The sequence below is a fragment of the Carassius carassius genome, chromosome 19 (assembly GCF_963082965.1).
Source record: "Carassius carassius chromosome 19, fCarCar2.1, whole genome shotgun sequence".
Lineage (NCBI taxonomy): Eukaryota > Metazoa > Chordata > Actinopteri > Cypriniformes > Cyprinidae > Carassius > Carassius carassius.
Genome location: NC_081773.1, coordinates 12,374,122 through 12,402,072, shown reverse-complemented (window position 1 = coordinate 12,402,072; position 27,951 = coordinate 12,374,122). Strand labels below are relative to the sequence as shown.

Here is a 27,951-nt window from a genome sequence, read left to right as displayed (position 1 = left end):
GAAGACAGGTCAGTGAAGGACAGTGTACACCTGCCCGAAAAGTAGTTACATGTAGCTTTAAAATTAACCATCCAATTAGAACATTTCTTCAATAAGCCTGATATCAACATCTTTTGAAGCACAGACTTTTGAAGGGTGCTCAATACAGGTACTGGACTAAAATAAATGTAAAAGCAGCTTTAAACTTTATGCCTGTGCTTAGATTAAAATTTCAATCTATTTAAATGTATGACTTTGTATGATTTCTTTTTAACTTTTTTGTGCTCTAACAACATGCAGTACTGCACTGACATAAAAGATGCATGTAGACATAATATCGGAGTTTCTTTCCTTTGAAATCTGAAATGCCAATCTGTCTCAGTCAAGATGGATCTTATTACCAGGTGTAAATAGGACCTTCATGGCGCATATGTGTGTACATGTAATTATCTTGAGAATTTAGAGTGCGTATGAGTACTGCCAAAGAACATAAAGAGCACTTTAAAGTGTCTAGAGGTGACCGGATGTGATGAGGAAAACACTCCCTTTTTTCTCTATGTCTTCCTCTTGGCCATGCTGGACCGCAGCATCAGGGTGCACTCTTGCGGGACCTCAGGGTTGTCAATCATGCGTTGCCATAGCCGCTGCTCTTCCCCGTAGGCATCATTCCAATCTACTTCCTTCCCATAACTCAGACCTGCAGGTGACAAACAGATCAGTTAACTGCTCTGTATGCATGATCAACACGAGAAGAAAATCTTAGTCATGCTGCTTATATGTCAGACCCTCACAGAGGGAAAAATGTCAAACATTAGTTTAAAGAAATTAAATCGACTTGTTGCTAGCTAGGACTGTGTGTGTGTGTTCGGCTGTAATTCACATCAAAGAGCTCATTCAGTGTATCGCAGAGAAATATTCCAAATGAAAATCGCTGTCATTAGCTTATTTTGAAAAAACAAAACGCATATAAACATTGGTTTTACAACTATTCTCCTTAAAACATTTTAGGAAATAGATGACATGGAGATGTGTGGATGAATAGAAGAATGAATGAATAAACAAATGAATAAACTAGTTACGTTTTTAGTGTTTTTGAAAGAAGTCTCTTATGCTCACAAAGACTGTGTTTATTTGATTAAAATACAGTAAAACAGTAATTATGAAATATTGTTACCATTTAAAATAACTGTTTGCTATTTGAATATGGTTTAAAAAGTACATTTATTCCTGTGATGCAAGGCTAATTTTTCAGCAGCATTTACTCCAGTCTTCAGTGTCACATGATCCTTCAGAAATCATTTTAATATCCTGATTTGACATTTTTTTAATATCATCATATTATCAATTTATTTATAAGGAAAACACACATTAATCAAAATGTCTGTCATTTCAACTGCAGTCCTTCAGCAAGATGTTTCAAAGCCCTTTAAAATATCGAGAACAATAAACTAATAAAAGCAAGTTTTCAATGTTGAAAAAAGTTGTGCTGCTTAATATTTTTATGGAAAGTTCAAAATAACAGCATTTATTTGAATTAGAAATATTGAAATATTTAGAATTATAAAAAGAAGTCAATATACAATATAAACATTTGCAACACGAATAAAGGTAAAGTTGCAAAAATAGTTTCATTAAATATCATCATATTATCAATTTATTTATAAGGAAAACACATTAATCAAAATGTCTGTCATTTCCAACTGCAGTCCTTCAGCAAGATGTTTCAAAGCCCTTTAAAATATCGAGAACAATAAACTAATAAAAGCAAGATTTCAATGTTGAAAAAAGTTGTGCTGCTTAATATTTTTATGGAAAGTTCAAAATAACAGCATTTATTTGAATTAGAAATATTATATTAAATAATATTGAAATATTTATAATTATAAAAAGAAGTCAATATACAATATAAACATTTGCAACACGAATTAAGGTAAAGTTGCAAAAATAGTTTCATTAAATGGTCAGAAAGCGTGGAAATTAGTCTGGTAAACTGATTTTAATGTAAGAAACCTGAAGTACCATTTATGATTATAAATATGGCAAACGTGTAGAATTTGGTCTCTAATACTTGATCATCAAAGAGAAAAAGAATGATCTGATCATGAGTGAGTGAAGACATGAATAAAACATATTTGTAACAGTAAATTAATACAAAATGTGTTGCACAAAGTAGCGCTTCATGCATCATTGATGATTGATTAAGGAGACGTTTGGAAAGAACATTACAGTGGATATTGTATTCAAGAACATTTTGGGACTTAATGATTATCTTAATTTGAGTCAGAGAATTGAAAAAAACAATCATGACTGTTATTCCTGAGAGAACCTGAGAACTTTGTGTAACTGAATTTAAACGCTCTCCTCCCATAAATTTTGCATCTGAAAAAATGCTTAAATAACTGTATCCATGCCTTTTCATCTCAAATGTTTCAAGAAAAAAACCTGAAAACATTGAGAAATAAATGAGCTGAAGTTCAGTAAAATTCAAATAAATTAAAGCAATATATAAATATTTAAAAAAAAAAAAGAATAAAACTGAACAAAAGGATAAAATAAATTTACTAAAATTAAAATGAAACACGAAAAGGCTTTCATCTATAATATTATTGCAATTTAATATTGGTGAACAGTGGATGTGTGGAAAAACACAGAAAATTACATTGATTCAGCAGTGAAAATGCCGCCGAAGAAGTTAAGTGATGTGGCTGAGGAAATCGATGACATTAAAGTCACGTTGGACTTCCTCAAAACACAGCTCACGGAGGTAAAGGAGCAACAGATCCGTATTTTGGATTTGGTGAAGGAGGTCCAGTCTCTTCGCATCCAGAACGCGGAGAAAGACATGAAAATAGTGCAGCTGGAGAATCGGGTTGCAGACCTCGAACAAAATTCGAGGATGAACGACATCATAATAACCGGGTTCACGGTGAAACCCCGATCGTATGCTCGCGCGGTGGACGTAAACATCAGAGATCCAGCAGCTGAGATTGATACCAGCTCGACAGAGCAACAAGTGGCGAGCTTTTTACAATCAAAAGGAATTGATCTGGATTGCAATAATGTTGAGGCTTGCCATGTGTTGCCGAGGAGGAAAGCCAGCGATAAATCTACTGTCATCATGAGATTTGCAAACAGAAAACACAAGATTGCGATTTTGAAGGAAGGAAAAAAGCTCAAAGGAACAAACGTTTATATCAATGAGCACCTCACAAAGCACAATGCAGATATCGCAAAGAAAGCCAGGTACCTGAGAAAAATGAAGAAAATACAACATACATGGACTGCCAACTGTAAAGTGTTTATAAAACTAAATGGAAGCCCAGAAGATGCGAAGGTATTGGTGGTGAGGGGTTTGGAAGAGCTGACTGAGTATGAGTAAACAAGGTTGTCAGGCTACTGGAATACGAGGTAAGCTGACTGACATACATACTCAAATAAGACACTCATCTGAAGCAGAAGATACAACCAGTCTGGAGTTGCAAATATTTGAACATACTGATTACATAAGTTTTGATATGGAATATGATATTGATCCGGACAAGAACTTTTTTACTTGTGCCAATAAAAACTGTGGCTACTATACAGATGAAATGCACAATCAAATTAATAAAGATGGCAGACTCTCCGTTATACATATAAACAGTAGAAGTCTCTATGCAAACTTTGAAAATATTAAGAACTATTTGCATGGTTTGGCACAACCATTTAGTATAATTGCTTTATCTGAAACATGGATGCATAAGGAGAAAAAAGAAAATTTTGAGTTGGATGGATATGATTTTGTACACATGGACCGAAAACATGGAGCAGGAGGAGGTGTTGCATTATTTGTGGACACTAACTTGAGATTTAGTGTTGTGGAGGATATGAGTCTCATTGTTGAAAATATATTTGAATGTTTAACAATTGAGTTACATAGAGAACATAGGAAGAATGTGATTCTAAGTTGTATTTATAGAAAACCAGGCTCATGTGTTGAAAAATTTAGTGAATATATGGAGGAAATGTATATCAAAAAAGCTAGTAAAACAATCATTGTTTGTGGAGACTTCAACATAGATATGCTCAATCCAAATAAGCATAAATTGATAGAAAATTTCATTAGCACAATCTATAGCTTGAATTTGTACCCTAAAATCACTAGACCTACGAGGATAACGACCCATAGCGCTACACTAATTGATAATATTCTAACAAATGAAATCTTTAATGATGCAATAAGTGGAATATTAATAAGTGACATCAGTGATCATTTGCCCGTATTTACAGTGTTTGATAGCGATTGTAAGCCTCATCAGGAACCACTAAGTAAATTCAAAAGATTAAGATCAGAAGAGTCCTTGAATGTTTTTAAGAATGATTTATTTGTACAAAATTGGGACGGTGTATATGACAAGAGCAATGTACATGATGCCTATGATGAGTTTATGAGAATATTTAAACAACTATATGACAAAAATTGTCCATTGAAGAAAATATGTACAATTTCAAATAAAAAAGGTCATCCCTGGATTACAAAGGGATTGAAAAATGCAATCAAAAAGAAGAACTTGCTTTATAAGGAGTTTTTTAAACAAAGAACCAAAGAGGCGGAAAATAAGTACAAGAAATATAAAAATAAATTGACTAATATCTTGAGGAAAACTAAGAAAGATTATTACAATAAATTAATAGAAACTAAGAAATCTGATGTGAGGGAAATGTGGAAAATATTGAATAAAGTAATAAAAAAATCTTCTGGCCAGTTAAGTTATCCTAAATATTTTAATATGGGAGACAAAGACAATTATAATATGATAGAGGTGGCAAATACTTTCAATACATTTTTTGTCAATATTGGGAAAGAGCTGGCAGAGAATATTCCTGACCCCAGAAATGATCAATATGGTTATTGCTCTATTGAAAGAAATGTAAATTCAATGTTCCTTTCTCCGGTGGAGGAAAGTGAGATAATTCAAATTGTTTCAAAATGTAAGAATAAAACTTCAAATGATTGTAACAATGTTGATATGACGGTGGTGAGAAATGTTATTGATGCCATTTCAAAACCTCTTACCTATATTTATAACTCATCATTTCAATCTGGCACATTCCCTAATCAAATGAAAACAGCAAAGGTCATTCCACTCTATAAATCAGGAGACAAACATCAATTTACAAACTATAGACCGGTTTCTCTGCTTCCACAATTTTCAAAAATTCTGGAAAAACTTTTTATCACTCGTCTTGACAACTTTTTGGAAAAAAATTATATATTTAATGAATGTCAGTATGGATTTAGAGCAAAAAGGGCAACATCACTTGCATTGTTAGATTTTATAGAAGAAATATCAAGTTCAGTAGATAACAAAATGCATACTATTGGAATATTTGTTGATTTACAGAAGGCGTTTGATACCATCAATCATGAAATTTTGTTAGGAAAATTAGAGCGATATGGGATCCGAGGAAAGGTATTAAACTGGATAAGAAGTTATTTGACTCAGCGAAAGCAGTTTGTGAAGCTGGGAGATTATTTTTCTGAATGCTTGGAAATTTCTTGTGGAGTCCCACAGGGGGCAGTGTTAGGCCCGATATTGTTTCTTATTTACATCAATGATTTATGCCAAGTGTCAGATGTATTGAAATTAGTGTTGTTTGCTGATGACACTAATATTTTTTGTTCAGGCAGTGATCTACAGTTGCTAGTGCAGGAGACAAATAAGGAATTAGAGAAGATTAAATTATGGTTTGATACAAACAAATTATCACTAAATTTAAAGAAAACAAAATTAATGATGTTTGGTAATGGTCGAAATAATTTGCAAATTGAAATTAAGATGGATGGAGTGGTCATTGAAAAGGTTAATGAAATAAAATTTTTAGGAGTTATCATTGACAATAAAGCGAACTGGAAACCACACATTAGTTATGTTAGGAGTAAGGTTTCAAGGAGTATAGCAATAATTGGCAGAGCAAGACCAGTTTTAAATCAGAAGTCTTTACGTATGCTTTATTGTTCATTAGTTTTGCCATACTTTACTTATTGTGTAGAAATGTGGGGAAATAATTATACAACAACAGTTCAGCCACTTGTCATTTTACAGAAGAGAGCTTTAAGGATCATTCACGGGGCGGGTTATAGGGAACATACTAATATATTTTTTATGGAGTCCAAATTACTAAAATTTAAAGATTTGGTGGATTTACAGACTGTGCAAATTCTATATAGGGCAAAGTGTAATGATTTACCTCAAAATGTACAAAAGTTATTTACTTGGAGAGAAGGAGGGTATGTGTTGAGAGGAAAACTAAATTTCATATTACCAATGGTACACAGTAGGAAGAAAAGTTTTTGTGTTTCCATACAAGGGGTGAAACTGTGGAATAACCTAAATGAGAAGCTTAAGAAATGTCCAAATATAAAACAATTCAGGAAAAGATTTAAAGAAATGATTTTTGAACGTTATAAAAATGAAGGAAATTGAGTTGGTTAAGCCAGAATGTCTGTTGCTAACATTTTGTATAAATGTATGAAGATTTATGTGTTTGTGTTTTGTAAAAAAAAAAAAAACTAATGTATTAAGAGTTTGAAAGAGGGGTGGGAATTAACAAGTGTTAAACTTCAGCCCACTCCTTTTTCAAGCAGCGGTGAATTTTATTTGTTGGATCATCAGTGTTTTTTCAATTATTGTTTTATGTTGTACATACTGTACACTTTTTCACTGTATGCTTGAAAATAAAAAATAAAATAAAATAAAATAAAATAAAATAAAATATTGTTTTCTGTTGGTTCCTATACACAATTTTGTATGCAGAAAATGCAAAGCTTCAAATTCATTCTCTGGACTAAACTGAAAAAGGCTGAGCTAAAGAAAGACTCACCTGTCCCTGCCCCGAGCCGCACACCTCCCAGGAAGGCGTTACTGGCGAAGGGCTCTCTGTCCCACACTGTCAGCTCCAGACACACGCTGTCCAGATCGCTGTCCTGCAGGCCGCAGTATGTGAAAGTGTGATTCCAGCGTGGGTTTACGGTGCGCTTCACCACAGCGGTCTTGTGCTTCGTGCTTTTCTTGTCATCAGGCAGCAGGTATCTGGTGTGCAAGAAGAAAAGCGTTGTGAGAGTGAGTTTGTGAAGTATAAAAAGGAGGAGTTTACAAAGTGTACTACATATGAAAAAAAATGAACTCACCCTTTAACAAACGGGTCAGAGGACCCTCCTTTGACTGCTGTCAGGTTTTTTGCCTCCTTAACCAGCAGCTCCACCATTCCTCCTTTAGGAAGAGTGATGGTCTTCTTTCCTTTCAGAAATCCTTTTTTCACTAAGAAACAAAAGTGAGCTTGATTTAACACTAGTAATGTATACAGACAGCTTGTAGGAAAATTCAATCTCATGTTGTTGTGAAAAAGATTAGATATTAGATAAAGATATAGATATTATTAGATATCCTAGCATGGATAGATTAAATGTTTCTAAATTTACATTATGCATTTTTTAATTATCATTTACATTAATTGGTTGCTTTTATATTTGATAAGTTTACTGTATAAATATTCAAATTTTTTCTACTATAACACAATTTTTATAATGATTTATTAACTGCAAAAACAAAGACATTTTCAATAAATAATTAATACATTATTTTTAATTATTATAACAAATTATTCTTCCATCTAATAGTTTACAAACCTAACTGTAAGCTATTTATGACTGATAGGTAACATCATGATTATAAACCACACCATAAATAAACAAGTGCCATATTAATATTCAGTAATGCGCTGTCAAAAAGTCATATGTTTTGACAACAATGAAAAGGTGGAGAAATAATATCATTTCTAATTTTAAATCATACCTTGCACTTGGTCCAGAGGCAGGGAGACATTTCTCTCTGCAGGAATGTACTTCAAAACCACAGTCACTTCTCCTTTGTAGTGCATCACTGAGTCCACATAAGACTCATTCTGACACAAACACACACATTTCAGCATCAGACTTCTTTCTCTCACACTGTTTCTGTTTGTGTGTGTTGAGCTCAGCTCACCCTGGGCTGCAGAGCGAACCACTCCTCTATCTGCGTGTCAAACTGCCAGGAGTCAAAGGTCAGCTCCGTCTCCCCCAGGAAGCTGTTGTGTCCAAAACGATCATGATGCCAGACAGAAACCTGCAGTGTGCGCGTCTCCAGCTGAGAGTGACTGACCACGTACTATCCAGAGAGATAAGAGCCTTTATATCGACATCTCATCAACCTTGTAAGGCAGGCATGAACGACTCTTACCCTCAGGTTTTCATTGAACACTGGGTTAGTGGTGCTGCTTTTGATGCTGGTTTTCCTTTTGCTTTGACGGGACTTGTCTGGCAGGAGATACGTTTTAACATAGCTGCAAACACACACACAATACCAAAATGTCAGCCTCTGACATCTTTATATCGATATTTTAAATGGATACAACAAATAAACAACTTTATACAAGTTATGTAATGAACCTAGAGCAGTCAAGGACTACAATAATTCAATGTCAGCAATTACTGATTAATCTTATAGTTACTGAGTTAAATCATTTGGTTCCTTTTTAATGACAGAAAACAAAAAGTGTTTGTGAACAACTAATTTTGTGCTTAATGCACTTTAATTGTGTGGAAGTAGTGCTGAAGTCCAACTAAATATATACAAGTATACTTCTGATACATTTTAAATATCTTGCTTTTAAAGCCTGATAATATTCAAAAATCATACAATCCTCATCACAATCCTTTACATTTTGTGTGTCGGTTTATTTAGATGAGAATATGAATGGATACTGGACTGAGGTGCATTTATGTACCATTTAAAACAACTTTAATAGTACTAAAGTAGAAAAAGGCTTCTGGAGGACACTGATAAAATGAAAATGAAAGGAGTACAAATACCGTATGTTTTATTCACCCAAAAATAAACATAAAAATGACAAATATTAGTGAAATTTAAGTCATTAAATTACCAATAATTATCCTGAAAATTAATTATGTTTTCCATTTCCACACTTCAATAAAATAATAATAATAATAAAAAAACGAATGAAAATTTAAAATGCTACTTTGGCCACTATTTGAAATAAAATACCTTTAAATTGATATACTAAAATTACTAAAAATAAAATAGAAAAGAAAAGTAAAGCTAAATAGAATTAAAAAAAAACTATTAACAATGACAAAAGCACATAGCTAAGTTACTAAAACTTATAATTTAAATGAAAATAAAAGCAAAGTGCTTTTTGAGGAATGGACTACAATTTTAAATTATTAAATTACCAACAATTATCCTCAGCTATTAATTTTTTTTAATTAATTGAAATAAAATAATATATAATTATTTGATTAAAAAAACCTTGAAAATTAGAACTGCTACCTTGGCCACTAACTGAAATAAAATGTCTAAGTTAATGTTCTAAAATTAAAACCAAAAGAAAAAAAGAAGAATACATAAAGCTAAATAAAATAAATAAAGCACATAACTAAATTACTAAAATTAAAATTATGAAAATAAAAGCTCATCCATTATAATAATAAATATATAAATATAATACTAAAATAACACTATTTGTGGGTAAATAACAATAGAATTGACATTTTTGGGAGAACGATCCCTTTAAATGAATTACTAAAATAATTAATTGAGATAAATCTAATGTTAATATATTGGCATCGCAAATAAATGCAATACAGAGATGCTCTGCCAGGGCTCAAAGTGAAGTCTATAGCGGTGTGTGTGTGTGTGTGGCCTTACGCATCCGTGCGCTGTCTCCTCTCATCCCCGGTTGCTAGGCAGCGGCACTCGCGGACGAGCACGTTGAGTGCCCCTGTTTTATAGCTGTAAGAGATGTTGAGCAGGATCTCCCCGGAAACCCGCACGTTGCCATAGTCCCCCGTCTCACTGTACACGCTCATCAAACTGTTGATGCTGGTCTGGAGAGCACACATAAGCAGAGTCTTTGGGGTGCATCTTTCACATGCTTGTGTTTGAGTGCATGCCTGACTCTTCAGTCGTACAGAAGGGCAAGAGAGAGAATCTGAAGCCAACAGAGCAACAGACACACACACATCTGCACTCAAACACACACCCAACCACTCACAGTGTCAGCATCTGAGTCAGGTACATTAAGGAAACCCCACTTTCTCTCCGAGGCAGGTGTAGAAGACTAGAATAAGACATGAGAGAGAAGATTGGATAGCAGGAAAAAAACAAAGAGCAGAACAGTAGAATAAGGAAAACATTGATAATATGACAGGAAACAGATTGCTGGAGTCAGGAAAGAGCTTTTTTCACATTTGATTATTTGTAGATGTCACAGTCCAAAAATGAACACTGTGTCGTATTTACTCACCCTTATGTAATTTCAAACCCATCTGACCTTTTTTCTTCCATAAAGGGAGTGTTTTAGCAAAACATTCATACGGCTCTTTTCTAGTGATGCACTGATATTTAGAACTGAAAATATTCAAACAGCGAAAAATTATTTCAAACAGTGGTGTTTAATTAGCACTTCTCAGAAGATGTGTTTTAACCATTCGTCTATTCGATGCACACAACACGGATAAGCTACAAAAGAAAAGGGTGTTTTCAAATTTGTTCAGCTGAAATGAGGCCACTCATCTGTTGAATAAATTTGATATGGTTCAATTTACAGCATACAGACATAGAGTTCAGTTACTCAAGCTGAATTACTCAAACATTGTCTTCAGTTTTCATTTTTCAACTAAATGAAGATGTTAATTTCTATTTCATTGTTACGTAAAAAAAAAATAAAAAAATAAAAACCATTACGCATCACTACTCCATTCCATATAGTAGCATCGAATGGTAACTGGAACTGAACGCCTCCAAAAATGACAAAAAAAATACCATAAGCAGTCCATAGGTCTTTTGAAGCCATACAATAGATGCCAATTCTGGCACAATATATCTTTACAGCGCACATTCGAATTTACATAAAGATATGATAGCAATGGTACAGAGCAAGACTTTCAACAAGTAATAGCCTAGTTAAAAAGTAATATATTTAAAACACATTCATTTCATACCAAGTATAGTTCAAATCAATTAACATATGTACTGACATATCGCATCTGTGTATCATTCCTTCATTCGTTTTTTTTGATGCAGCCTAATATTGAACGTAAAAAATAAAAAAAACAGCCCCTTAATTAATTCATTTGTTTCAGAATAAATATTTTAAACACTAAGACAAAATGGAAAAAATAATAAATTGGCTTGGGTATATATAGGCCTATAAAGTTCAAAACGTGCAAGAGCTGTCATTCTGACTGCCAACCGGAGACCAAAATATATTAAATAGCCTTCCCTTAGCGTTTTATAATGTAGGAAAGTCTTGTGTTTTATTAAAATTGATTATAATTGATATCTCAAAAGGATATGCGCTTGCACAGAGGACTGCAATGCAAGATTTTCATAAAATAAAATCTCGTAATAACATTTTCGTAATAACTTGCCATTTCGGTTTGTTTCACGCCACAGTATACCTTTAGAACACTTGGAATATAAAAAAGAAAAAAATTATCTGCCATTAAATTGGCAAAGGCGAGCAGGACATTTTTTGCGTGTTTTGAGAAAAAAAAATAATAAGCCTTTAGAACAACATTCTAGTTCACACAGTTAAAAAAAATGTGATGGGTTAAATCATAGACTGTATGAAAACATGGATGTAGTTTCCGTGACATCAAGACGTCAAGAGCATTTTTGAAGCTCAGTGCGTCACCGCGCATCACTCCCAGATATTTGAAAATGGGCAAAGAGGAGGGAGCTGGTTCCTGAAACCACGCCCACCTACCTCGACAGTGGTGACAGCAGCGGCAATACACCTGTCACTCAAATTGCCACGCCCTTAATTATGCAGAATTTTAAGACTTAATATAATTTAAATGGATGAGTTATAAAAAACATTCACCCCCTCACAGATGCCATGAAGGGCAAAATTAGCTATATAGACCACTTTTTGTACCAGGATGTTAACATTTCTTTCTGCTGCAAAGCTGGGCATTTTAACATGAGGAGTCTATGGGACTGACTCCCTTTTGGATCAAGCCTCTAGCGGAGAGTCGATGAATTGCAGTTTTAGTCACTTAAGTGTTGGTTTCACAAGAGAGACCGGAAGGTTGCTGCTTGGGTTAAATAAACTCAATAAGCAGACAGACGCGAGTATAGTCAAGCACAGACCAGTATTGAAGTGCACAGGAAATAAGCAGTAGTCATAATTAAAGCAGTTTGAATTAATATTAAATACTGATTGATATTTACTTGGATTTTTTCCCCATCGAAGGGAACTACTTAAGTCAATTAATAGTCGTATGGTAAAATGTATATTTTTATTTGTGTAGCGTTACGCTACTACAAAATGTCATGCCTTTGAAAAATAAAAAGAACAAAGAATGCGCTGCTTTAGCGTGTCTTGGTCTCCTTGATCATCTTTGGTGCATACCGCAAACACGAACCACAGCGAATACTTGTCTTTTAAAAGTCTTCATTTAGATTATTTGATGTTAAATGCATCATATAAATCACTTTGGAATAAATCACAGCATGTATCATGATAAAAAGTGACTTTACAGTCTTTAAAATACACTAGGCTATAGCAAATTATTCTGTGGACCCCCTATCACTTTAGGAACAGCTGGTCTCCACAGAGTTGTGTCAAGTTATTCATTAGTCTGTTTGTGTTAAAAATTACGAAATGTATAGTTGCAATAAATGCGTACAACTACAGCAGCTGAAGACTATTATTCTGCTGCGTGATACTGCAGAAGAACTGATCTGCTGATGGCACAGTTTGATCTTCAGCTGAACAATCAGCAGAAAGGTGCATTTAATTCCCACCCACGTGTAGAAATTTAATATTCAAGTGGTTTATTCATTTTCTATCCTTGAACATAAAACAAAATTTAAGCGGAATTCAAATTTTTTGTTTGTTGGAAAAATATATATATATAGAAAAAATGGAGAAGGAACCCTTTTCTCATTTTTATACTTTCTATATTAAATTAAAAAAAATGACTGAACAAATGATACACGGACTATGTCGCTCCAGACTTACTGATTTAAAAATTATACTATTTGTGTACAATGCACATTTCTTAATACAGTATTAAGCCTAGAGTGTTATATTGTCTCTATTGATAAGGATTGTATGATTTTTTATTTATTTATAAAATCAGTCTTTAAATACAAGATATTTAAAGTGTACCTAAAGTATACTTGCAATAGTTCCACTTTAACACAATCAAATAAAGGCCTACTTCAGTGTATCTTTAGTTGGACTTCAGTGCTACTTCTGCACAATTCAAGTGCATTAAGAACAAAATTTGACTTGAGGTATACCAGTTTCGTATACTAAAAGTACAATTGCAGGGTATTTTTATTAAGTACATAAATTTAGCATGAAATAAATGTATTTAAAATACATTTTAGAATATTTATTTTTCACTAGGGAAATATTGCATAATATCTTTCAGTTCATTGAAATGTATTTTATTTGGAATACATCGCAAGAGTTGTTTGGATCACATCACATTTACATTTACTGTGCTTTGTCATTATGTGGATCTTGCCCACCCCAGTCACCATTCACTTTCACTGTATGTCAAAGAGCTGCATTAACATTCTTCAAAACTTCATCTTTTGTGTTCAACAAAAGAACGCCATGTAGGTTTCGAATGACATGAGGGTGAGTAAATTATGGCAGAATATTTATTCCGTGAAAATACGACTTTGTAGTTGCTAGTTGTTTTGCTTTTTTCTTGTGTTCCCTCTTCATTCTGCACCCTTCACATCTGACTCATCTAGCTATTAGAGACTGCGTGAGCTACGAGTTATGTCAGCTGTTTTGAAAGAGACCACTTGTCTTCTTGTTTGCCTGAATTATCTCTCTTTGTTGTATCTTAATGAACCACCTGCACCAGTGTGTGTGGCCAAGAACAGAGAAATATGATGATGCACTTTAAGTAGTTCATGTGTGTTTTGTGTGTTTATGAGATTGGGTGATAAAAATTCATGTGTGGGTCTGCCAGGTGAGTCAACAAATTAAGCGATCTCATGTAACTGGATATTTTACCAGAAGGAGGAAATGCTAATATCCACAAGGCATGAGCTGGAACAAGTTTTAAAGCATATGGTGTACATTAACATCAGAAAAAGGAGGTAAAGATTTGGATTTCAGGTTCTCCTGCCATAAGGCACACAAATAAGTCTAAACAGAGTACACACAAGCATAACACAGAAAGAGGAATGAGTAGGCTATATATGTTGTTTCAGTCAGACATCTGCACAAAGCCAGCAATCACAAATTGCAGCAAAGCACCTGTGATTATAGTGTTTGTGTGTGTGTGTGTGTGTTTCTGTGCAAATCATTATACCATTGATTGCGCGCTGCAGACGCTCCGGTTGGTTTTATAGTGTGCTGATAACACTGCATCAATGTCCTCATCCGAGTCCTAAAGCACAAACACTTCCTTTAGCAAATATTACATTGAAAACAGCACTGATTTCCTTTACACCATCACTTCACTCTGTGATATGAAGTCAGAAAAAAATCTCATTACAGAAGGGTGTCTCTTATTTTAACTCCTTGTCTGGAAATCATATCCTGCACACAAGGAAAAAATGATTCCAAGTGAGAAGTGGTTTAAGAGACTGTGTCTGAAAGCTACCACATCGTTCAGGCCTGGGACTGAGTGACATCGACTAATCAGAGGGTCTTCACTGAGCCCCTCACCGGGATTACTGAGGTCCAACTCAGAGCGACTGCGATCTGTGAAGAGAGGAAGATGCCGTGATTAACCACATTTCTGCCTATTTTATATTTTATACTACTTCTAAAGACACACAGTGATGTCCAAAATACTGAGACCTGTATCGAAAAAGTACAATATGTTTTTTATTCATTTTCTTTACTTATAAAGGTTTATTTTTACTTTATTTTAAAGATGTTCTTTGAAAGAATAGGGATCTTACTATATTGAAAAACTTGGATAAATGAGGCAGCCTAATTAGTGTGAAAAAGTGTTATCACAAGACCTGTAGAAGTCATGTAAATTAATAAAATAGTGTAACTCCACAGGTATTTTTATAAATATACATTGATCTAGTTATGACAGGCTCTAAAATATTTTATCTTGTGGGAGTTAAAAAAGATATTGTCCAGTAAATCACAAACAACTCAAAATATAATGGGGTCTTTAAATATTGTTGTGGACAATGGGAGGATGTAAGAGTCAAGATGGTTGAGAATCACTGTTGTAAAAATTATTATTTTGTTACTGTTTACTTTAAGTGCACTTTAAGTGCACTACTGTACTTTAAGTGCAAAATTTTAATAGAGCAATAGCGCAGAATCTTAAATAGTTCTACACATACATATTTCTCTATTTTTTACTTTCTTTTTTAAAGTATAGGTTAAAAATTCAAAGATTTTTTTTGTTGTTTACTTCTAAATATACTGTATTTCTATTTAGCATGATGTATCTGTTTATTCCCATGTTTAAATCAGATTGGGAAGCACACATTTTCAGTGTGGCCTCAGACTTTTTCAAGTTTTTAATATTACAGTGAACTGATGTAAGGACAGTTTTAAGGGCAAATGTCATTACTAGTGTCACTGGCAGGAACAGTATAAATGTAGAGTTGTTGCCATGGTGATACCTGATGAGAGGGAGGCTCTGGATACGGCAATAGAGGGTGTGCTAGAATCCATTTGTCTCCGCCCATCTGCCATCTTTTCAGTAACGCTGTCACTGCTTTGTATACTAGACACGCTCTCTGCCCCATCCGGCTGAATAAACACATGCACACACACAGACACTAAACACTGCTTTCCTGTCATGCATGCAAATCTGTATACAGGAATGCAATTGTGCGATCATGTGTTACCCTGTTTCTTGTCTCCATCTGAGTCTGTGTTTTCACCATTTGTGCTCTCATGTTATTGGGTACTGTTGGTAACCCTGATGATTCCACTGCAACCGCTCTCTTCCTAAAACACAGACAGCCTTAATGTGCAGACACATGCTGGCACAGAATGAAATGCTAGCTTACTGCCTACCATTTTTACAAATTAATATGTGAAACAGTATGCAACAGGATTAATTTCTAGCAGCTGGAGGCTCTATTGTTCTCACTAATCATACAGCATGTTCAAAATCATGGATTTTATTACTCTTGGCTCATTTGTCATATTGTAAATGGTTGAGTGCATTGCATTATGGGATACAGCGTTTACAGTGTTACATTTAAGCAAATGTTCCAGGCATAAGAAGAAAGCATAAAACACAAATACTATTAACTGCAAGAACCGTATCACAGTAAGTGATTTCAAGCATAGCCAACTGAATGGACTATAAATGATGCCCCTCACCCTTTCCTGTTCTTCCCTGTGCTTTTCTGGGATTGGGGTGTAGCTGATCTCTCAGGCTGTGGCGTGGACGATCTCTCCATCTCTGATGATCTGTGAGCCGAGCCTCCATATTCATAAACAAATACAGATATTCATAATAAAACAATAAGCATATCAAAGCAATTTAAGCTAAAAAAAAAAAAAAACAATCAATTCAATTTCACTTTTACTGTGGGAGTTTCATCTAAAAATTGTCAAAAAATACTGAGAAACGAAATAGAGAAAACAATATTATGGTTAAAAATATCTTGATGGATTTGTTTATAAAAACATGCAGCTTTTCACTTCTAAAGGTGCTAAGTGGAGAACTAGTCATTTAGGAGTACATGTGGATTATTGTGATGCTTTTATCATCTGTTCGGACACTCATTTTGATGGCACCCGTTCACTGCAAGGGATACATTGGTGAGAATTAGATGTAATACTTAATTTCTCCAAATCTGTTTTAATAGAGAAATAAACTCAACAAAGCAAAGCTCTTGGATAGCCTGAGGGTGAGTAAATCACATCATTGGAGAAACACTAATTAATCAATCAATGATTTCAATATTCCAAAATATTTTTTCTATTATTTTTATAAAATATTATTCACTATAAATGACCATTAATCAATGCAAAACCTGATCAGAATTCTGCTTTTTATAGTCAAAGCTGCTGTCAAACTGGTCATGCAAAAATAATATTAATATATTTTTGTATATACTGAAAAATATAACTATTCTGATTAAAATAATTAAAAAGAGCCTGGAGAGGAATATTTTCCATTATGTCAGGGCTGACAGTGTATGGCAACATTTACAGGCACTGTTTGATGGATGTCTGTGTTGACACAAACTGATTTGGTCTCACCTGGAGGACTACTGAGGATGGACTGTTTGACTACATCACTGCTGGTAATGCTGACTCGTTGGAATCTCTTGGATCTCTCTTCCAGAAACCATTCTCCTGTAACCACCTTCAGCTCCCTAAATCAGCCAGTCACACACAGACAACACTGTGTAAGGACCAATTATAGAAGTGCCAATCACAGCCTAATTGGTTCACCTATTAAAGAGCCTATGAACTGTTGACAATTTCATGGTGTCTACTATCTATTTACCATTACAGACCAGAGTGTGGAAGGATGTTGTGTGTGACTCACGCAGTCTTCGCACACACAGTGCATCTGCAGTTGCTGTCTAAAGGTGTAGCAGTGCAGAAGTTGCAGACGCGCCGATGACAGTTAGTGCACACATTACCCCTCTGCAAGATGAGACCCAGAGCACGAAGACATACAGCACACTCACGCTGATCCGCTGAACTACGCCGCCCGGCTCGCTTCAGTTCTAGAAGCTCATTTTTCAGTTTCCTGTAGAGGCACACCTGGCATCACTATTGGGGAGTAACTAAATGTATTCACCCTATAAATTAACTACAGCAGGTCTGCTGCTTTGAACACAGTTCATCCATTTCAAAAAGACATTTTCAACGCCACATAGCGATTTTTATGTCTCTTTCACTGACATACAGTATGTAGTCCAGGAAAGTGGTTCATTCTAGTGAACTGGCTCATTCGGATGCCTTGTAAATTTCTAAAAGAAGAGTCATGGATTTGAGTCACTACATTTTAACCTGAATATTTCGTTATTAGTATCTATAATATTTAGTGAAATCAGTTACAGTCTTGGCCAAAAGTTTAGAGAATTACATAAATATTGGAAATTGGAAAAGTTGCTGCTTAAGTTTTTAAAAAAGCAATTTGCATATACTCCAGAATGTTATGAAGAGTGATCAGATGAATTGCATAGTCCTTCTTTGCCATGAAAATTAACTTAATCTCAAAAAAACCTTTCCACTGCATTTCATTGCTGTCATTAAAGGACCTGCTGAGATCCTTTCAGTAATCGTCTTGTTAACTCAGGTGAGAATGTTGACGAGCACAAGGCTGGAGATCATTATGTCAGGCTGATTGGGTTAGAATGGCAGACTTGACGTGTTAAAAGGAGGGTGATGCTTGAAATCATTGTTCTTCCATTGTTAACCATGGTGACCTGCAAAGAAACGCGTGCAGCCATCATTGCGTGGCATAAAAATGGCTTCACAGGCAAGGATATTGTGGCTACTAAGATTGCACCTAAATCAACAATTTATTGGATGATCAACAACTTCAAGGAGAGAGGTTCAATTCTTGTAAAGAAGGCTTCAGGGTGTCCAAGAAAGTCCAGCAAGCGCCAGGATCGTCTCCTAAAGAGGATTCAGCTGCGGGATCGGAGTGCCACCAGTGCAGAGCTTGCTCAGGAATGGCAGCAGGCAGGTGTGAGCGCATCTGCACGCACAGTGAGGCGAAGACTTTTGGAAGATGGCCTGGTGTCAAGAAGGGCAGCAAAGAAGCCACTTCTCTCCAAAAAAACATCTGGGACAGATTGATCTTCTGCAGAAAGTATAGTGAATGGACTGCTGAGGACTGGGGCAAAGTCATATTCTCCGATGAAGCCCCTTTCCGATTGTTTGGGGCATCTGGAAAAAGGCTTGTCCGGAGAAGAAAAGGTGAGCTCTACCATCAGTCCTGTGTCAGGCCAACAGTAAAGCATCCTGACACCATTCATGTGTGGGGTTGCTTCTCATCCAAGGGAGTGGGCTCACTCACAATTCTGCCCAAAAACACAGCCATGAATAAAGAATGGTACCAAAACACCCTCCAACAGCAACTTCTTCCAACAATCCAACAACAGTTTGGTGAAGAACAATGCATTTTCCAGCACGATGGAGCACTGTGCCATAAGGCAAAAGTGATAACTAAGTGGCTCAGGGACCAGAATGTTGAAATTTTGGGTCCATGGTCTGGAAACTCCCCAGATCTTAATCCCATTGAGAACTTGTGGTCAATCCTCAAGAGGCGGGTGGACAAACAAAAACCCACTAATTCTGACAAACTCCAAGAAGTGATTATGAAAGAATGGGTTGCTATCAGTCAGGATTTGGCCCAGAAGTTGATTGAGAGCATGCACAGTCGAATTGGAGAGGTCCTGAAAAAGAAGGGCCAAAACTGCAAATACTGACTCTTTGCATAAATGTCATGTAATTGTGGATAAAAGCCTTTGAAACGTATGAAGTGCTTGTAATTATATTTCAGTACATCACAGAAACAACTGAAACAAAGATCTAAAAGCAGTTTAGCAGCAAACTTTTTGAAAACTAATATTTATGTAATTCTCAAAACTTGTGGCCACGACTGTATATAAATTACTTATGGTACTCTTCAAGTTTTTTGTGTTTTTGTTATATTTACTATAATTTCTTTAAAAATTTGATGCACCCTAATTGATTTTTTTCATAAACAATTCATTCATTCATAAACCCTAATTTCTTGCAATTATATATTATTCGATGTATCTAGCTACTTTTTTTGCACAGTAGCTACTTTTGCAAAAGTTTGTGTGTGTGTGTGTGTGTGTGTGTATGTGTATATATATATATAATGCGTAGACATTTAAAGAAAATGACTGCTTGTGATGAAATGATGTGCACTGAAGACGCTACCTGATGCGTTTCTCCTCTCGCTTGCGGAGTTTCTCATCTTTCTGGAGAACACTGAGGATCATCTGCCTTTCGTGCTCCAGGAGGAAGGACAGATTAAGAGAATCGGTTGTCTTCGCCATGACTATTTAAAGAACTGCTCACAGAGCTCCAGGAAGACTCAGCCAATCAAACTGGCCACAAACCACTAACAATTATGCTTCATGAATGCAGCTGGAATCCTCAGTCAGAATGAAGGATTGCTTCAGTTTATCTTCACATCCCCAAAAAGGTCATCTGCCCGGATCTTCAGACAATAACATTCATCTCTTGACAAATGTGATCCTATTGGTCAGTGCATTGATAACCTTTTCACCTGCTGAATGCCTGCAAGCATAACATCCATATAAAAACCATCAGTGATCAATCAGGGTATTTTAGGTCTCATACTTATTGTATAACTAGTGAATTCTGATTCACCTTATGACCTAGTTGAAGTCAAAAGAGTTAAATAAATATTAGGAAAAATTATGCTCCCGAGTCCCAGTAGAAAAAAAGGTTAGATTAAAACCAAAGGGTCAGAGCGAGATGGTCGAAAATGATCATTAAAACCTATTACTACTCTTTTAATTCAAAAAATAAAATAAAAATCCTTTTACTAGCAATTAGCAAATAACTTCAGAGGGGAAAAAATATTCAAACCTTTAAAACCATAATTAATATCTAAATGAGATCACATATTTGTATACAAATCCAAAATTATAAGAATAATTCAGAGGCAAAATTAAGCACTTTTTATGTGGTTCAGTATTACAAACTGTGTTATGGATTTTGATGATCTTTATTATCTGCTTTGTGAATAGACTGACAGTCCAGATGTCTTTATGAAAGCCCAGCCAAACCCATGCGGCTACAAGTCACCATTTAGGTTTTTATCTAAAGTGACAATACATTAATTGCAGTGGCAGTCTGCCAGCGGCAATCTGGTGTGAAGTGGCTCGCTCGAGAGCACAAGAGTGAGAGAACAGGACAGTAATCACCGTACATCAGTCATACTTGGGACTGAACGTATAACCTTTTAATTAATAGCACACACTTTCCACAAATAAGGTAGATAACAGAGCTTGAAGTCTAGTAAATAATGAAACTGTATAGTTTAATAAAATAAAAATACATGAATGGGTATTATTCTGTTCAGTAAATTAAAGAAATTCTTCCTTACAAGTTCAGTTATAAGAATTGAAATGATTCAGCATAGCAAATGCATAAGAAGACATATTACATTCTCTTCATGCAATGCTATTTGTTTTTTCTTTTTTTGTAATTTGATAAAATCCAGAAGAAACGTCATGCTATAAAATGGCTACCTGAAAAATGTCCATGTGAAATTAGTGTTTTTAATTTAAACAAGATAATTATCAATTTGTTTAGTTATATTAATATGATAATTACAAACTATTACAAACCAATTTAAATATTTGTTTATTTCAACTTTTAACTAGTGTATGTCAGTAAGAACATACATAGGTTTAGCTGATACCATTACAATTAATAATGTATATTACATTATTATAATATTATTAGGATTATTAGAATATTGTTAACAGTCATTATTATTGTTATAAAATTAACTTACGTATGTCATTATTTTGATATTCCCATAAGATTTAAAGGGGTTCTATTAAGCTTTTTCACTTTTTGAATTTTATTCAGTGTGTAGTGTGTAAGGTTAGCCATAAAAAAAGATTTACAAATCTCAAAGTCCACTCCAAAGGGAGATATTTTTATTATTTTTTTAAAATACCTTTTTAGCACTACAACGAATGGCTCACTTGGACTACAGCATTGTATCCCAGGTTTTGTGATGTCACAAATAATAATTAGAATTGTTGGGGGGTGGGGAGGGGCGAGGTCATGGGTGAGTGCATCAGACAAGACGACAACGACGACGACGAAGAAGAAGTGTTGCTGTAGAGGCAATACTGAAACACCGTCTAAGCTGTTCGCCAATCACATCGCACTGGGATAGCTAACCAATCACATCACATTTTGTTTTTCAGAAGCTGGGCCTTCGTCAAGGCCGGAACTAATTGAGCCATTTGTGCCAGGCTGGGGAGAAAGTTATTGTAATAATGTAAATTATGTGAAAAATAATTTGTTTTTTGAACCATTTGTTTTTTGAGCCTGAGAGCATGTTCAAGTACACCCCAAAAACAATCAAGAGCATAATAGGACCCCTTTAAATAGGTGAATACAGTCAAGACAATCAAAAACATTGAATTGATTGAGTTAAAAAGGTTCCATCCTATGTTGATTTTATGATAAACATAAAAGTTTGTATATCATATCTAGTGGTTCTTTCCCTAAAGAACATTTCACAATTATTGCTTTAAAGAAACATCATGAGACACTAATTTGTATTCTTAGAAAGTGCCAGCTCTGATCTATAACAATTTCATTCATGTTCAGTTGTCTTTGCTGGAAGCCCCATCAAGACTGAAGCATTGTACTGGCTTGGATCTGTGGACAACTTTAATTTCCTTTTTGAAGCACTGATTTATGGGTCATATCCAACACCCAGCACTGTCTGTGTGCATGGTCTGGGTTAATATGTAGCAGTAACTGCATATATGTCATCTTATCTTTGTTCCAGGTTTCTTCGAAATCAGTAGTGAGTGACAAATGGGGAAGACAGAAAATATGCAGTCCAGTGAGTGTGTGGGCATGACTTGCTTTCCAATATTCTGTTGTCTGTCTGTCTGACATAGTCTGATACACCATGTCTGACAGGCCAGCCCACATAATCAGAACCATCAAAAGCTGTTTTTCACACCCATCATTTACACTTAGAAATGTGCCTGCCATCGGTGAAAACCACACATATGTACATCTGTGTCATATACAGGTGACAAATTATTTGTAATGTCACAGCACAGAAATTGCTTTAAGCTGAACTGCACACGTGTATGTTTGTGCCTTTGTGTAACTGAGGTTCTTGCTCCATTAAGTGTCTGACTCACCAGGAAGATGTGGAGCAAAATTAATTTAAATTTCTCATGCGAGAACTGTTTACAGGGACACACAAACACGCACACACACAAACTCCATGATCTTTGAAAGTGCAACTTCAGTTTCTCTGCTGAGGAAAAGGACAGCATGGGCCAGAAATGTCTAGCAACACCAATTTAAAAAATCCCCTCTCCCTCTTACTGCTATCATTGTCAGGCAGTTGTTAGTAAGTGTTTGAGTTTGAATATTTTTGAGTCTGAAGGTTGGTGTGAAAACCCAAGAGCAAGATGTAAACTGCTGAGCTGCTTTAATAAAAAAAATTACAGGGTTACAAAAGGTGCGGTAACTCACTGGATCCCACCCTAAGTACACACATTAGTGTACACAAAGCCCTGTATAAACATACACCAACACAGTCCTCGTGTTGTTCAACAATATACAGTACCATTCAAAAGTCTGGGGCCAGTATGACATTTGATGTATAAAATAAGTCTCACCACGGCTGCAATTATTTGATCAAAAATACAGTAAAAACAAAAATTATTGTAAAGTATTAAAAAAGGGTTATCTATTTGAATATATTTAAAAAATATGTACAGACTTCATCAGACTTCATTTTTTCTAGTGAGGAGTCGAGCTGGCTGACATGAAGAGTGAGGTGAGACAGACAAGATGATGGCGGATGATTTAGTTTCGAAAACAAAATGCAAAAGTACCTGTTTGGCAATATTTTGGATTTTGAAAAGCTTGTTGATTTTGAATTTCTGATATTGAAAGCTTTTTAAACATGTGTTTCTTATTTAATTAGTTCCACAGTGTTTGCTGATTTTTACTTTATTTAAACTTTGTGTAATTTATTAATTTTATTTGCCATCAAGGTGTATGCTGTGCCTCCATGCTTTCTAATTTGTTTTGCTAATAAACGTTCAACGTTTTTTATTTATTTGGTTATTATACGTTTACTTATTTCCAGTTTTGTATACCTATTTAAACTTTATGTAAGTTGTTTGTTATTTTATATTAGGCATAGCCTGCCCTATAGCATGGTGTATTTTTTTTTGTTTTGTTAATAAAAGTTATATATTGGCTAAAGTGAGTTTGATGTTGTATTTTGTTGTTGCATTCAAGCACTTACAACGAATTGCCGCTAATTTGAAAGTGAAAGAAAAATGCGCATGGTGCTTTTAAGCTATTTAAAAGAGAAGCGAGGAAAAGTGAGAAAATTCAAACTAACAACTGCTTTATGCCGAATTGCCACTATTTGAAAGTGAAAGTAAAATGCACAAGCCACTTTTACAAGCTATTTAAAAGTGAAGGAAAGCAGGGAAAAGAGGGAATGCCCACCCCCAAGGTGATACTGCTATTAGCAGTGTTGTCATATGTTGATTAACTGGTGGGAAAATTTCCTCACCATCATAACCCTAGTCTTCAGTGGCACATGATTCTGCAGAAATTCTTCTAATATGATTATTTGCTGCTCAAGAAAGATTTCTTATCATTATCAATGGTGAACATGTTTTGCTGCATAATATTTTTGTGGAAGCAATAATAAATATTTCAGTAATGAATATAAAATTAACAAGGACAACATTTAAATAAATATAGCCTATTTTAAATAGATTATAGACTTTAACTAAAATGTTAATGTAATTTAATGCATCCTTGCTGAATAATTTTTTTTTTAAATCTTACTGACTTCAAACTTTGAACAGCAGTGTACTTTAAATGAATAGTTTTTCTCATCATTTACTCACCCTCATGTTTTTACAAACCTTCATTGGTTTCCTTCATCCATGGAACACAAAAAGAGATATTTAGATAAATGGTAACACTGCACTTTTTCAATGAAAATGATTAACTATCTGCCTCCTTTTGTGACCAGTCATAAGGATTTGAAATAAAATGCTCTTCGATTCAAATTCAAAAAGACACAACAACACCAATTTCAGCATGTTTTAATCGTGACTCTTCACATTCCTGATTTTTCCCTCTGGGAAATTAAGACACTGTGATGATGCCATCCGATCATCCCAACATGATATGAAAGCAACATTTAAGATGACAAGCATGCTGCAAGAACCATGGGAAATGTAGTCCAGTGCATAAATCTCAAGAGAGCAAGTCAACAAGCTGCCAGTCCAGCTCTCAGCTCAGTAATTACTCCTCTAATGATGGAGACACATTCACTAACAACACCTGGCTTAATAGAGATTAGACTCATACATGTTGTATGCCTTTCAAACAGACTTTATTAGCATAATAAAAAAGGGACAAAAAGCTATGAAATGCAGATTAGCAAGAAAAAACTGGGTCTTGGGTAGTAAGTATAGTAGTGGTCGACCGATAAGAGATTTTGAGTATTAAATGACAAATATCAAAATCTATAGATAGCAGGGTGGAAAACAGTCAATATAAAGCCAATGTACATGTTTATTATATTTTAAGTCAGACATTACATTATATTACACAGACTAACACCAAGAGAAGCAACTTTTTAATCACAAAATGAACATTGTCTATTTCAAAGTCATCGTATATGGCAAATATATGGTTCACAAACATGGATGTAAAGGGCAGATATAAATCAAATGATGTTGCTAGAGTCCCTCCAGACACATTCAGACCAATTACGAAGTATAACATGCACTAATGGACTAACGACATGCAATTTAATGTATTGTTGTCATCCTCTCCAGCTGTGCCCCTTTGAATCTTTAATGCATGCATCTTATTTAAACACACATACACACTAATCAATATCAATTGTCAATTATGGAGAGTATGATTGTGATTGTTAAAATGGACATCAGTAGAATGATCTGTGCAGTTAATCATATGGTAGAGCACTTTATATGTACTACTGCTGTCTGAACATGACAGATTTTGGTCCCTCTGTGATGTCAGTTAAACTTTCCAACCCACATTCTCTTTCAGGACCAGTGCACATTAAAATTACAAAAAGGCCTTAAAATTTTCATGAGCTTGCTTTCAGTCTTGAATTGAAATGAAATTGATTTAGTTCTTACAGTCCAGCTGCCACTAATTTTTCCTGTCTGTATAGTTAATAGTCAGTGTTTCTATTTTCCTATTTATGTATATGATACATTTTCTTTGTGTATCAGTATCAGGCACCCGGTTACAAATATTATGGACACTTAGTGATTTTATGGGAGTAAAATTCCATGTTCAAAGGGTCAATTTTGTTTTATGCATTTTTTTTTTTTTTACTTTGTGGTTTAAATACTTCTAATATTAATATCTGCATTATTTTACTTATATTATAACTCCATGTATTAATGTATTATAAAAATGTAAAATTAAAAATTCTCCAGTTACAGAAATAAATTAGAATAAAATATAAAAAATAGCAACAATGTTAAAAACTAAATTAAAATATAAACTTTAAAAATTTTTACAAAATATATATAAATTGAAAAAATTAATATAATGATACAGCTCTATACTCATATTGTATGTTCACAATTGTCGCATTAGTGTCTACTTCTTGTGTTAGAATGAACATCTGATACTTTCATTAAACATAAATAACTGTCTGGAGCTATGAAAGAGTATGAACAAGTGAGCAATACAATGCACCCCTGTCCAGTCAAACTGATATGCTGTTCCTCCAGCTGCCTCTGATCTTGATTATGTCTCACTCAGGTATAAATGGCTAATGCTTCAGAAAACAGAAGTGATTTACTATGTTGTTGCCCATAAAACACAAAAGATGACACATCACATCTTAAACAGTTACCTATAAGCATGTGACAAGAGGTTAAAATGCCAAGAGGTGATTTTTCCCTGTCACTGTGTGTTTCACCACTCAAATCCGTGTGTATAACTTCCAACAGCACTCTTCGACCCATGTGAGTGGTCACAGAGTTTAATCTGTAGGCTAGTAGGACATCTGTTTCATTCATGATGTCACATAATAGCTCTGGATACTAAATCATACTAAAAGATAAACACAGCACACACCAGGCAATCACATGTAATCAGGTTAAAGAACATCTCGTGGACGACAAAAATCATCACTGTACAAAGGTGATTTAGCTCCTGTCCCATATGTTAGTTATCCTCATACCTATATAATTGCAAAACAGGCTTGATTTCTTAATGTTTCCTTACTAAATTAGGTAGCCTAATTCAATTAAATTAAATTTGTAAATTATATGATACAAAAAAAAATCTCAGTATCCTCATATTCACTCAATAGCATTCAAGTGAACACAACAGAATCAAAATGAGACAAGATTAATATTATTAATATTAATAGAGATATTAATATTCACTGAGTAAAAAGTGGGACAACTAGCCTCACATATCACATAATATGTACAATAAACACCTCGGATCGAACCGTGGCGACACTTTTAAACTTTCGCAAAAATTGCCTATACAAAGATATGAAAACGACTTCAGGCTCACGTTACCTCGATGAACAGAAAAACGCTCTGCTGCATTGCACCTGTTCAAACACCTGGTGAGACGACATTATAGGTAATGCCACAAACAGCGTTAAAACAGGCTTCCTTGTCAGGGAATATCCTCTGACATTGACTTTGGTGGGGTTTAGACTGTTTTAAGATTATGTAACCGATAGAAGAATATAAAGAAGAAACAGACAGTTGAAGAGGAGACAGAATGGGAGCACTGAAGTTCCTGCGTCCATATCAGCGTAAATCCACGTTTATTCCCTCAAGCAGCATACATGAAGCACACCGAGATATAAACTGATGTCCTACCTGCCGCAGCGCTCGCTCGTCAGTATCCCGTGAACTGCAGTCCTGTTACATGGTCAAGAGCAGCTCTGTAGCGGCGTGTTCACTGCAGCCCGAGCTCCGCGCGCGAGGCAACCCCCCCCCCCCCACGCTCTCACCGCTGGAGATGATCATGGCGTGGGCGGAGTTTGCGCTCCCACGGATTCCCCGTGACCGAGTACACACACACACACACTGTCTTCTACGCGTCTGCATCGCAAGTGTGCCATAATCTCTCTCTGCGACTGGAGAGGGAATATCCTCAGCATAGGCGCCGATTTAT

General features: G+C 35.0%; 1 protein-coding gene across 2 annotated transcripts; it reads right to left on the bottom strand.

Annotated features, from left to right (window-relative positions):
* Positions 1-234: 234 nt before the first annotated feature.
* On the bottom strand, positions 235-27,852 carry sytl5 (synaptotagmin-like 5). 2 transcript variants are annotated; one of them, XM_059499853.1, is made up of 17 exons: positions 27,654-27,852; positions 19,921-20,283; positions 17,543-17,749; positions 17,251-17,366; positions 16,363-16,465; positions 15,879-15,981; positions 15,651-15,780; positions 14,660-14,760; positions 14,366-14,443; positions 10,072-10,137; positions 9,726-9,904; positions 8,238-8,340; positions 8,004-8,165; positions 7,815-7,923; positions 7,151-7,280; positions 6,844-7,052; positions 235-676 (listed from the first exon to the last, which is right to left on the bottom strand). In XM_059499853.1, the coding sequence occupies exons 2-17, from the start codon at positions 20,037-20,039 to the stop codon at positions 534-536; spliced, it is 2,058 nt and encodes a 685-aa protein (XP_059355836.1). In that variant the 5' UTR covers positions 20,040-20,283; positions 27,654-27,852; the 3' UTR covers positions 235-533. The 2 variants fall into 2 exon arrangements, with proteins under 2 accessions (XP_059355836.1, XP_059355837.1); XM_059499854.1 differs by lacking the exon at positions 10,072-10,137.
* Between the last annotated feature and the right edge of the window lie 99 nt (positions 27,853-27,951).

What these genes read in the sequence shown, in the direction of transcription:
- sytl5 (XM_059499853.1), bottom strand. Translation starts at nt 20,039, where the DNA reads ATGGCGAAGACAACCGATTCTCTTAATCTGTCCTTCCTCCTGGAGCAC. An exon ending in GGTTCGCTCTGCAGCCCAGG is followed by an intron (nt 7,924 to 8,003) that starts GTGAGCTGAGCT and finishes TGTTTGTGTCAG; the next exon opens with AATGAGTCTTATGTGGACTC. An exon ending in GCCTCTGGACCAAGTGCAAG is followed by an intron (nt 7,281 to 7,814) that starts GTATGATTTAAA and finishes TTTGTTTCTTAG; the next exon opens with TGAAAAAAGGATTTCTGAAA.